Raw genomic sequence first — 13,530 nt, 5'->3', positions numbered from 1 at the left:
TATAATCGAAGCTCATTCCATGTGACTGAGCTAAATAGCTCTGTTATTCAGCTGAGTACATACAGCTCCATTCCTTTGTTTTGGAGTCTAAGAACTTTCCATCTCGCAATCTATAACAATTTATCTGGCAATCCTCTTGAGTATCAATGCAACCAGTTAAATTGGTCGAATTTAAAGGTCTTTGGACGAAAGTATGAATACTGTCTGGGCTACAATTTTTTTACATTATTCTGAGTAGAAGTATTTAATTGGGCCAAGAATGTCGCAAATTTAAAACATCATCGCTATGTGAAACTTTACCTTGGTTTTGATCAATTGGATGAGTCACATACACACTGAAAAGGGCTTTGGACCCAGCCCTAAATCTAATAATTTTTACAGTTTAACTTATAGTTTTCTATAATTTCATGTTTTTTTTGTTGTTTTTTTGACAATATTAACTGCTTCCTTGTCCAAAATAAAATCTAGTGCGCCTGTTTGGTCAAAATGTACTCTTGTCAACTATCGGGGTAATGGAAAACAATATCCTTTAGAATGATCATGTTCGAATTTGAGTTGTTTTTATTTACTTTTTTAGTTTCCAGCAAGTTATGCACATGCAAGTGAAACTCAGATGCCTGGTGAACTTTACCAAGAGTCCTCGACAGTTGAGTATTCTGTCTCAGTAAGTTTTTTCTTCTTTGTTACAGTATCTTTTTTCTTAAATGTTTTATGCAAATTTAATGTCAGCGTTAAATATTAAAATTATATATAGATTTAAAGCTTTACTTGCCAGGGGCCTCAGATCCTCTTGTGCCTCCGGTAGTGATTAGGGCATCCAAGAAGGTGATTAATAATTGAAATGTAAACTCTCTTACGGTTGTGCTTTTTATTAGTTGTCTTCAGCAAGAACTTTGTAATGCAATGCAGGCAACTGATCCCGAATCCTCGTAATCTTTTCTGTAATTGTTGGTTCAAGGGGCATTAATTCTTTCATTGGAAAGTAAAAAAAACTCATTGTGGTAAGGCAGACAATACATAAGGTCGAAAGATTTATTTCTTTATGTCAAGTATTCATAGTTGCCTGTAGAAGGAGGAACATGTATGATAAGCTGCAAATATAACATCACACAAATTACACCACAACAGTGACTAAGACAACGGATTCCCAGTCAGCCATAATACGTTCGTGGCTAATACAATTCTATCTTTAAATTAAATAAAAAAAACTAGTTTTTTTTAACTGAAAGTAAGGAGCGACATTAAAACTTAAAACGAACAGAAATTACTCCGTATATGAAATGGGTTGTCCCCTCCGCAATCCCTCGCTCTTTACGCTGAAGTTTGACTCTTTGCCACAATTCTACTTTTTAAAACAATTAAAAACTTTAGCGTAAAGAGCATGGGACTGCGGAGGGGACAACCCATTTCATATACGGAGTAATTTCTGTTCGTTTTAAGTTTTAATGTCGCTCCTTACTTTCAGCTAAAAAAAAACTAGTTTTTTTTATTTAATTTCTGAACGTTTTTGAATTAATGCATGTTTGATTTTGGCTCTCCGCACATAAATTATTGAAATGAAATTAGTATATTAATTTTTTTTGGCTAAATAGCTTTCTCTTAGTTTTGATCAGAAGATTTTGAGAAATAAGGGGTGGGGAAGGAGGCCTAGCTGCCCTCCAATTTTTCGGTTACTTTAAAAGGCTACTAGAACTTTTAATATTCAACGAACGTTTTTATTAGTAAAAAATATACGTAACTTAAGAATTAACTTACGTAACAAACTTTTATATTCTTATATTTTTATTATGTGTACGAGGGGGTTTGTACCCTCGTTAATACCTCGCTCTTTACACTAAATCGTAAGTTTTGTCCCAATTCTTCAAGAATGACCCCTGAATCAAAAAGGCCGTAGAATAAATAGTTGAAATCACTAAAAATATTTTAGCATAAAGAGCGAGGTATTTATCTCCTCCTAAATACCTCGCTCTTTATGCTAAAGTATTTTTAGAACCCCTCATATGCGTAATAATCTCTGTTCGTTTTAAATTTCAATGCTATTCCTTACTTTCATTTGAAAAAACGTTTTCATGTTTATTTTTTCATTGTTTTTTTTTATAGTAATGCTAGAAAATCCTGCGCCCTTTTCATTGAATTTTTCTTCCCCCGTGACATATTCCTCAAAGGAAAGATCCTCCCACAAAGCCCTCTCCCATCAACCCCACCCCCAAACCAAAAAATCCCCATGAAAACGTCTGTACACTTCCCAATAACCATTACTATATGTAAACACTGGTCAAAGTTTGTAACTTGCAGCCCCTCCCTCAGGGATTCTGGGGGAGTAAGTCATTCCCAAAGACTTGGTTATTATGGTTTTCGACTATGTTGAACAAAATGGCTATCTTAAAATTTTAATCTGTTGACTTTTGGAAAAAAATGAGCATGGGAGGGGGCCTATTTGCCCTCCAATTTTTTGGTCACTTAAAAAGGGCACTAGAACTTCTCATTTCCGTTAGAATGAGCCCTCTTGCGACATCCTAGGACCACTTGGTCGATAAGATGACCCCTGGCAAAAAAACAAAAAAAAAACAAACAAATAAATAAACACGCACCCGTGATTTGTCTTCTGGCAAAAAATACAAAATTCCACATTTTTTAGATAGGAGCTTGAAATTTTTGCTATAGAGTTCTCTGATATACCGAATGCGATAGTGTGATTTTCGTTAAGATTCTGTGACTTTTAATGGATGTTTCCCCCTTTTTTCCAAAATAGGGCAAATTTTCTCAGGCTCGTAACTTTTGATGACAAAGACTAAATTAATTGAAACTTAATATTTAGAATCAGCGTAAAAATTTGAATCTTTTGATGTATCTTTTAGCATCAAAATTCCGTTTTTTAGAGTTTCGTTTACTATTGAGCCGGGTCGCCCCTTACTACAGTTCCTTACCACGAAGTGTTTGAAAAGAAAATAATTCGGTATTTCGGGGCTTCTGACATTATTACTCCTTTGCGGAAGTTAGGCTCAAAATTGAAAAAGGATTATATTTTTTCTCTGGGCCCCTTCCACCTCTTAGTTCGTTTATTTTCCCGTTAGTTTTCACCTGTTTTCGCTTTATAGTTGTGTTATCTCTTAGCAGTTCTTTCGTTAGTTGAGTTATGGTTGTGGTATACATGTTTTATCGCTCGTATAGTTGTGTTATTTTCAAATTATACTCCATAATAGAGAGGCTCCGAACACCCAGCATTGTATATTAAGCTCTTAATTTGACATTTTTTTCTAACGTGACCAGATTCGTCCTGCGCCCTTTTCATTGAATTTTTTTCCCCCATGGCATATTTCTCCAAGGAAAGATCCTCCCACATAGCCCCCTCCCTCAACCCTACCCCCAAAACCAAAAAAATCCCCCTGAAAACGTCTGTACACTTTCCAATAACCATTATTATATGTAAACACTGGTTGAAGCTTGTAACTTGCAACCCCTCCCCCAGGGGCTGTGGGGGAGCAAGTCATCCCCAAAAATCATAGTTATTATGATTTTCGACTATGCTAAACAAAATGGCTATCTCAAAATTTTGATCCGTTGACTTTGGGAAAAAAATGAGCGTGGGAGGGGGCCTAGATGCCCTCCAATTTTTTTGGTCACTTAAAAAGGGCACTAGAACTTTTCATTTCCGTTAGAATGAGCCCTCTTGCGACATTCTAGGACCACTTGGTCGATACGATGACCCCTGGGAAAAAAAAAACAAAAAAAAAAAAAAAACAAAAAAACAAACAAATAAACACGCACCCGTGATTTGTCTTCGGGCAAAAAATGCAAAATTCCACATTTTTGTAGATAGGAGCTTGAAACTTCTATATTAGGGTTCTCTAATACGCTGAATCTGATGGTGTCATTTTCGTTAAGATTCTACGACTTTTAGGGGGTGTTTCCCCCTATTTTCCTAAATAAGGCAAATTTTCTCAGGCTCGTAACTTTTGATGGCTAAGACTAAACTTGATGAAACTTATATATTTAAAATCAGCATTAAAATGCGATTCTTTTGATGTAGCTATTGATATCAAAATTCAATTTTTTAGAGTTTTGGTTACTATTGAGCCGGATCGCTCCTTACTACAGTTCGTTACCACGAACTGTTTGATAAACATTTCGAACTAATAGATTTATATTGCCCTGCTTTCTGAATTTCATAACCCCAGTGTAGCTGCTCTGTAAATATACCTCCAAAATTTATTCAATAACTAATAGTAAAAAGAAGAGGCCATGAAAATATTGCCTTTAACCCGTTCATTTATTAAGCTCCTAAAGCAACGGATCTCAAATTAGTAATTCACACAAACCCCAACATCATCACTGGTAGTTTTCACTGGCAGGTTTTCGCTGGCAGTTTTGTGAACCCTAAAAAGGATTGAGGAGATGCTAAACAGTGTCCACTTTAGATGTAGGGAGTACATCTGCGCCCAATAACTAAGATATTTTGCGTCAAGCTTGTAGTACATGCAATTGAACAGTTCTTGGAAGTAAGGAGCGACCCGGTTCAATAGTAACCGAAATTCTAAAAAACAGAAATTTGATACCAATAGATATATTTAAAGATTCGGCTTATTGTCCTGATTTTAAATATATAAGTTTCATAAAGTTTTGTCTTACTCATTCAAAGCTACGAGCCTGAGAAAATTTGCTTGATTTTTGAAAAAGGGGCAAACGCCACCTAAAAATCATATATCTTAACGAAAATTACACTATCTACAGCACATCAGAAAACCCTACTGCTTAGGTATCAAGCTCCTATCTGCAAAAATGTTGATTTTTTTGCCAGAAGAAAGATCACGGATGTGTGTTTATTTATTTATTTAAGTTTTTTAAGGGGTGATTGTATCAACCCAGTGGTGCTAGAATATCGTGAAACGGCTTATTTAAACGGAAATTAAAAGTTCTAGTGCCTTTTTGAAGTGACCTTAAAGATTGGAGAGCAACTAGGCCCCCACTCATTTTCCCCAAAAATTTTGAGATAGCCATTTTATTCACCATAGTTGAAAGGTCCAATAAAAAACATGACCCCCCCTCCCCAAAGCCCCAGGGGAAATTCTTTAAGTTAAAAAATTTGCCCATTGTTTACGCAAAGTATTTGTTACTGGGAAGTAAGTATACATTTTCGGGTGGGGGGGTGGTGGTGAATTTCCTGCGTTTTTTTTCCAGGGGTGAATTTTTCATGGGGAGAAGCTCCTGGGGGTGAACTTGTCAAGGGAAATGATACACTGAGGAAACTTGCCAGAATTCCTATACAAATTCTTCTTATATGTCTTACTTTCTTTTTTCCGTCTCAATTTTACGCGTGGAGCTGTTAAGTGTAATAGTCCGGGGTAAATTTTTGCCGAAATTGAATTGTCTAGAAGATACTTCCTTGAGGAGGGAGATTACTCCGTGGAGATGGGGCCAGATTTCCTGGTATTATACAAAAAAAGATCAGAAATTAAATACAAAAAACAAACAAGTTTATTTTTTAGTTAAAAGTTTGTTTGTTTAAAGTTAAAAAAAAAGTTTGTTCAAAGTTAAAAAAATACTGCAATTCAACTGAAAGTAAGGAGCAACATTAAAACTTAAAACGAACAGAAATTATTACGTATATGAAGGGGATTGGCCCCTCTTCAACAACTCGCTCTTTACGCTAAAGTTTGAATTTTGTCCCAAATCTCTAAGAACGACTCCTGAAACAAAAGTTTCGTTGAATTTGAACAATAAGAAGCTCTTTTTTGAAAGTACTCAAAAACTTCCATGTAAAGAGCGAGGTGTTGAGGAGGGGGAAATCCTCTTCATATGCGTAAATGATTTCTCTTCGTTTTAGGTTTTAATGTTGCTCCCTACTTTAAACAATGTCACCACACCAACAGAGGACAGACCAATGAGTGTAAACGTCAACAAAAAAAAATGAAACAATGTGGCATACCCCATACAAAGTACATCCCACTGTATGAATTAATTCTTAATTCAAGGGTTAGTTTAACGTTTAGTTAATTTAATTGTTAATATAAACTTATTGTTTCTATTTGATTTTGCCTTGGAACATAACATTGAATGTATTTTCTATGACTAATAGAGGTTCGAATTCGGAATACCCAGAAACGTCACAGTAAAATTGTTTTGCAATGAGACAATGGTTCAAATTTCACAGTATTTTTTTTTTTGTTATGGAAATATCCCATCTCTCAGTCATTTCCTTTATTGAAAGAAAAGGAATTTAGCTATATGCATATGTTGAATAATGTAGATACTGAAACGGTTGTTAAAAAAAAAAAAATGGTATGAAGGGTATCTATGGGTATTTAAATATAGACTTTCGAGAATTAAAAAACTACTTGGGCGACGGACAGTACAACACAATTCTGAAAAAAAAAATAATGCTAATTTAATTAAGTTTATATTTTGAAGTAAAAATCCCTTCAGTAGAGCAAAGTATAATTAAAAATTGGAGGAAAAAATGTCTTTGTCATATCATAAAATAAATAATGTTAGAAGGTGTTTATCTCTTATTGATAGACGAATTTGCGTTGCCTCTTTCGTCCTTATTCCCATACTCGTTTGTCAATACCATTTATAGTAGACACGCCTTTCATTTTACTCTTTTAACTTCTCCTTGTTTACTTGTTGAATTGCAATATTTTTTTAATCTCTAACTCCAGGTTTTACTTTCATTTATCTCTTCTAGTCTGGAATTAAGAATATCCCACCAGTTTTCCTCTATGTTGTCGACACTTGTATTGAGCCCGATGAGCTAAATGCTTTGAAGAGGACTCTGCTTGAATCACTACATAGTTTACCACCGAATAGTTTATGTGGTCTCATAACATTTGGAAAATACGTCTATGTTCATGAGATAAATCCACTGTAAGTACCTTTTGTTGTTACGTTTTTTGTTTCACGTTTACCTCAGTCCATTTTCTGCTTGGCTGACCATATCAAATCATTGGTCCTAGAAAGTCGGAACAGAACTCATTTGAAAGGAAATAAACAATTCTAGTGCCCTTTTTAAGTGACCAAAAAGATTTGAGGACAACTAGCACCCTCCTGCGTCCCTTGTTTATCCGAAGATATTCGATAAAAATTTTGAGATGTGGTTTGTCCCAGCATAGTTGTAATGCCCAATAGATATGCTTGTGGGGAAAGGGCTGTAGGTTATCCACTTTGTCCATGTTTATCTATAGCATTTCTGAAAGTTTCCGAATAGTTTCAATATAGTAAGTTTCCAATTTTTTTTTGTCTTTTAGGATAGGATAAGATTTATTCATATGAAATACGCATTCAATATTACTTCTACTATTCCCCCAAAGGCTCTTTGGCCAGTCAAGAAGGGGGAAGACAAACGATTCACTTGCTCAGAGAAGAAAAAAAAATGAAAATTCACCTCATTTTTTGTCAATCCCGCCCCCCCCCCCCCTTTTGACTAGCTCGTGCCTCCCTAAAGAGGCGCACCTCCCAGTTTGGAAAACACTGCAGATTTAGTTTTTTGTTTGCGGCATGTGCTGTTTTAACGGAATTAGAATAGAAATACATCTGTTTTGGAAAATTATATCTGCATTTCTCTTTTTCAGAGAAACGTAGCTTATGTTTGGATATTGTATAGGATTTTGTGGAAACCTACTAAAAAACAGAATAATTTATTGAGAGAGTAATTCGCTTTGAAAACTCTCACATTCAATTTTTATCTCGCACTTTAGATGGGGAAATTATTTTTGCAGCCCGATTTTCAGGGAGACTTGAGGGAGCATAAAAAACATGGTACTAACTTTGCTTTGAAAAATCTCAGACAAGATATTTGTTTTTTGTGCTGATTTCTTTTATTTATTTTTCATGATTTTGTGCTGTCTACTGTTTAAGTGAACTCACAACAGAAAGACTTCAGGGAAATCTACAGAATAATGTAGTAATTTGTAGTGTGTCAATCTAATGATAGTTGATTAGTGACTGTATTTTTTTTCTCTTAATGATCTTTTTGAGGTAACTTATTTGTTGAAAGAACAGGAATCTACATAGGCTATTGTATATTTCTGGTTAACCTTAGTTGATAAAATTTGAATATTGAAATAAGCCTCTGCTGAACCCTCTATGTCAGAATGAATGCTTATACACGATAGAGAAAACAAAACATAAATATAACTGAAAAAAAAAAATCACGAATAGAAAGCTAATATAAAGTGAAAACAACCTGAATAAAAAGAAAAATACCCTTCGTTGATAGAAAGAAAGGATTAAAATACTGAAATTTAATACACCTAACCATCAGAAAATCAAAATAGCCACTCATGAAAATAAAAAAATACTTGACTGAATATCATAAGACGAAAGGACGTTAAACTAAACCTTGAATTAAGAATTAATTCATTCAGTGGAATGTACTTTGTATGGGGTATGCCACATTGTTTCATATTTTTTGGTTGGACGTTTGCACTCACTGGTCTGTCCTCTGTTGGTGTGGAGACATTGTTTTAGAATTTTGTAAAATTTGTTATGCTAAGGAAAAATATTCTATATGTAAGAACAATTATAATTATACAATCTATATTATATTATATATTTATAATTGTATTAATAATTATATTATTTAATATTAATTATAAGTACCTAAACAAAGTTACATAAAAAAAATATATCATTTTGTATTGGGATTTGGATATTCCTTTATTTGAGTGCATGTTTTGATAAGGTGTCGGTAAATGAAGCAGATCTCTCCCTTTCAGGATTTTTTAATTTAATCGTTTAACTACCTATAATAGTTTCCTGTCTTATTTCTGTCATATAGCGTCTTTTTTTATTACTCTACTTCCTTCTAATAATTGTTGTTATTTTTCAGTGTTGAAAAGGCTTATGCCTTTAAAGGAACTAAGGAATATAGTAGTCAAGACCTTTTGAAGCTATTAAAACTGGATAGACAGACGGCAGCACCAGCCCCCAGACCAGCTTACGGTGTACATGGACCAAGTGTACCTACTAATAAGTGAGTTGGTTTAATATCTATCTACCCTCTTGCTAGCAAAAAAATGGAATATTGTCCCATCGTTGCAATAAAGGAGACAAATATTAAATTGAGTTATGTGTATTTCCTTGCCAAATTCTCTGCTAAATCGATCGCTTGGGCCTGTTTTTCTATTTTCTTTAAATTGACTAATTTTCGCTAGAATACAGTGAGTGTTTCCAAATTATTGTTTCTTGTATTAGTTGTACGAAACTAGCTCGCTCAAGAATATCACACTTAATTGCATAATTGGTAAAATTCTCCTGCTAAATCGATCGCTTGGGCCTGTGTTTCTATTTTCTTTAAATTGACTAATTTTCGCTAGAATACAGTGAGTGTTTCCAAATTATTGTTTCTTATATTAGTTGTACGAAACTAGCTCGCTCAAGAATATCACACTTAAATGCATAATTGGTAGTAAAATCGTTTGAAGTATTTTTACCTTCGTAGCTCTTAAAAAAGTATTGACAAATTAAAAATAAAAAAAAAAATATTAAAATTTTAAATATGTTTTTAGAAAAATTAAAAATTTAAAGTGTTTTTTTCTGGATCTTTTGCATCATTTTAATTCAAGAAATGTGACGTGTGTTTCATGGTTTTCGTAAAACAAAACCTTTGGTATTGTAAAACAATTCAAGTGATGTTATGGTACATGCCTATACAGTAGATTGTAAAGACAGAAAAATAAAAAAAAAATTGGATTTTTGTGTTTTATTAACAATTATTGTCGCTGTAAAAGAATTTGACAGTTTCCATGCAACCAGTTGTTTGCACAATGTACAATGAAAATCCATATTTTGCAAGATAGTGAAAAATCTAAAAAAAAGTTGTTTTTTTTATTCTTATTTATGAACTGTTGTTTGCAAAATGTAGTTTTTTGTTTTACCTCCGAGATGATAAAAATTAAAATTTTGTGCAAAAAACTCTAAATTCCAATTGTTTCAGCATTTGAGAACATGAATTCCAACTATTTACACATTTTGAAAAAAAAGACAAAAAAAACAACACAAACTTCTAACTATTCTAAGAGTCAAATAAAATGTAGAATCAGTTGGATTGAACAAATTGTTTAAACTTAATTTCTATAATAGGGTGAGTTCTACATATCATTTGAGAAAAGCATGGCATGCCCTTTTTTGAATTACTCGACCACTATATAGTTTGTGCTACTACGTATTTTTTTTTTGTGATGATGTTCTTGATTGACGGGTACACTCGCATCGAAGTTGCTGCTATGTTGTTTTGACTAGTTTGTCTCAATGATTAAATAATTATTGTAACTGTAGTAATTCATATCATTAAGTAATTACAATCAACTTTAATCTAGTTCTGCAATGCCAACCAAGTACAAAAACTAATCAATTACACACAAAACAAAGTTTGGGAGGGACTTAAATCGACTTGAACGATAATAGCAAAGGAGAGATAACATAACTAGGACATTAAAAAATAGAAATAAAACATAATAAATAAAATGATTGAACTTTATTAAGAATTAGCGAGTGATACATCATACCAAGATAAACTTACATGCAAATAAACACATAGACTACAAAATATTATAAGGGCTTGTGGCGGGGCTGGTAGCCCTTCAATCACTTTTGTCCTTAAAAAATACTCTATATCTTTCAGCTTAAATCAAATGAACTCTTTGCCAAGTATCTATTTTAATTTTTATCCGACTGAAGTGTCAAGGGAAAAGATAATGGGCGGGAGACACTGCTCTGTAGCTTTACACCCTGGTTTCGCTAGCAGTTGAATTTCTTTTGGTACTTATATGTTTCAGCGAATTTGTTAAGTTCTTCATCCATTGACACACTATATAACCGGTTTCTTCGTTAGTTTCTTTCAGCTTAGCGTGATACAAGCAAAGACCAGTTACAGAATAGATGAGAAATATATAATTTGCGCTGTATATTTGCACAATTGGGGGGGGGGGGATAAAGTATTTGAACAGTGAAGTTAGAAAGCAATTCTTATTTTGGTACTTTTATGTTATAGTGCCTGTGTTAAGTTTTTCGTCTAAGTTAAACCTGTTTTCCTGACTAATCGTAATGAAATATCACAAAATGGGATGAAAATATATTACCGTGGAAATAAATTTGTGCTATATATTTGAACATTGGGAGGGGGGGGGGGGTAAAGTTTAGCGGGTCTGTATGCAAAATGTGTCGGGTATAATTGTTCTGCATATTATGAAGTAAAAATTGTTGACAGAGTCATTTGTAACATTTTGGTGTCGCTATAAGTGTCAGGCTATTGATTCCAAGCATTCAACATTCCTTCTTCGTAGCTGCGCTGTTCTTCATTATTTATACGATTTCTTATCTAACTTTGTTGTGTCGACCCCAGGTCGATAGAAACGCAAGTTCAAATGCTATTTTGAATACATGCAAGGTGTGTCATATGTAAAATACTTTTTTTTTAGAACACGTCTTGTTTCTATGACCAAAGTGTGGTCCCCCTTTCTTTTCCCCCACATTCCCGGATAATAATTCTATCTCTTGAAGAATTCTGAGTTGTTGCACTAATGGAATTTATGAACGATAGTTTGTTGGCCGGCTTTCTATTTATTCTGTTTCAAAGACTTGGTTTTGTCCCGTTTTTATATAGCCTACTCTCCAATTACTATCCATTCACAAAAAAAGGTGACTACCTGAAATTAAGCTGAAAAAGGCTCGAGTCTAATGCCTTCCTTTTCTGCTTAACAGATTCGTAGGGTAGAAAGTTTCCGTTACAGTACTAGGCTGATGTTCCACAAGCCCAAGTAATATCCAGAATTCAGTTTTTGTCTTGAAAAGTTCATTATCATATTTTCAAAAATAATGGGATAAAAGTAAGTTTTTTTCTCAAGCCTATCTCTTTTTTTCGTCTTTTTTACATTCAGCCTCAGAGGCTGGATTCTTCTTAAAAACGTTCACTCCAGCCCATTTTCTGTATACTATACTGTTGATAAGTTACAAAGTGTAAAATACTTGAAGGAATTTGCCTTTAGAAGACCAAGTTCTGGCTTTGAAATTTTTTACATGCCTTGATCTGCTATGTAATTGAGACATTTGAGAATTTTGTATTATTCCAAAAAATAAATTCAACTGCTGGTGAAAATTTCGGCTTGGCAGACGTACAACTGTATTTTTTGCCTCTGTTGTCGCGTCTCACCCCCCCCCCCCCAAAAAAAAAAAATTCGAAGATGCCAAACACTCCACCTCAATTACTATGCTCCTAAAACTGGATTTTTTTTTAATATAGCACAAAGAATCGCGCATAAACACTTTAATATTTATGCTGTAGTTTCTCAAACTCTAAAATTTGGTGCACATAATACAAAAATAAAAACAGGTGTTAAAAGAATTAATACCCGCGCAGTGTTCTGTAGTTAAACCAAGATTTTCTGTCAATTCAAGCTCATGCTTTTAGATGATTGTTAATTGTATGATTTTCTCACTTGCTGTAATTATTGGCTATTTTATCGTAGAAAGGTGAAGCAAATTAAAAGTTCTTCATCAGTATAATGAATCTTTATATAGAAGAATTTATGTTTTATTGCAACTAGGACTTAAATTAGGTCTAATATTAACTAAGAGCCTAAGCTTGAAAATTATATTTTTTGTTTTTATTTTTCATTCCATTAGATTTTTGAAGCCCCTCAGTGAAACATTGAGTTTGATGGAAGAAATTTTCGAGGGGATTCAGCGTGACACTTTTGAAGTACAAACGGGCAGGAGATATATTCGAAGTGTTGGAGCGGCCCTCTCGATCGCTGTCAACTTGCTAGAGGTATACATTTACTTCTTTTTTTTTAATTTTAGTTTTTATTTTATATTGCCTGTAGACAATTCTATATCTGTTAGGTCTTTGATTAATTGTGATTTTCCTTCTCCCTTTTTTACTGTATTCTCTGGAAATGGCATCACCTGGCTAGTCTAGTCAGGCTGTCTAGTCTAGTCTAGGCTGTCAATGATGATTAAGCTTTGCCAAGCTTAATGCCTTTTCCACTGACAAACCACCTTCTTGAAACAAGTTTCAGAATCATCATTGACATCGAAGAAATTATAAAATAGGCTGATAAATCTGTATTGTAAACTTCAGAGCAGTAAAATTTATAAGTCCATCCATGACCCATGTAAGTCGCAATCCAAGACCAAAGCCGAAATATTCGGAAATTTTTTAAATTAAAGTGTAGTTTTGTTTTTATTTTTGGTTCACTGCCTTATTGAAATTATAACCCGTTTTCTCCTGCTTAATTTTCGTTAACGGAAAAGCAGTGTGGCCCAAGAAAGTCTTTACATGTAAGTAAGTATGACGGCACTAGAACCTTAAGGTCCAAACCAGCGGTGCTGATCTCTGTTTCATGGCCCTTCAGCCAGGAAGTGCAATGGGGGGGCTAGGGCCCTGCCATCCTGTGCTTTCGCACACCTTTCCTGCTTATCTTCCCTCGATTTCTCCAGTTACCCATTTAAAGTTGGGTCGACTCTGGCTGAGCTTATAGAGTCACTCCACTGACCCCCGTCCAAAACCAAATAACTGGCTATGCCAGGGAT

At 34.1% G+C, this 13,530-nt stretch overlaps 1 protein-coding gene across 3 annotated transcripts in view; it reads left to right on the top strand.

The window, feature by feature from the left end:
• The window catches only part of LOC136025210 (protein transport protein Sec23A-like), a 62,785-nt gene that overhangs the window by 8,906 nt on the left and 40,349 nt on the right, over positions 1 to 13,530 (top strand). For all 3 annotated transcript variants that reach the window (XM_065701020.1, XM_065701017.1, XM_065701019.1), the window contains exons 4-7: positions 578 to 664; positions 6,686 to 6,864; positions 8,828 to 8,971; positions 12,622 to 12,766. In XM_065701020.1, the coding sequence (XP_065557092.1) occupies positions 578 to 664; positions 6,686 to 6,864; positions 8,828 to 8,971; positions 12,622 to 12,766 (555 nt within the window). The remainder of the gene's footprint in view (positions 1 to 577; positions 665 to 6,685; positions 6,865 to 8,827; positions 8,972 to 12,621; positions 12,767 to 13,530) is intronic.

The sequence above is a fragment of the Artemia franciscana genome, chromosome 3 (genome assembly GCF_032884065.1).
Source record: "Artemia franciscana chromosome 3, ASM3288406v1, whole genome shotgun sequence".
Lineage (NCBI taxonomy): Eukaryota > Metazoa > Arthropoda > Branchiopoda > Anostraca > Artemiidae > Artemia > Artemia franciscana.
This window is presented reverse-complemented; position numbering and strand designations above follow the sequence as displayed.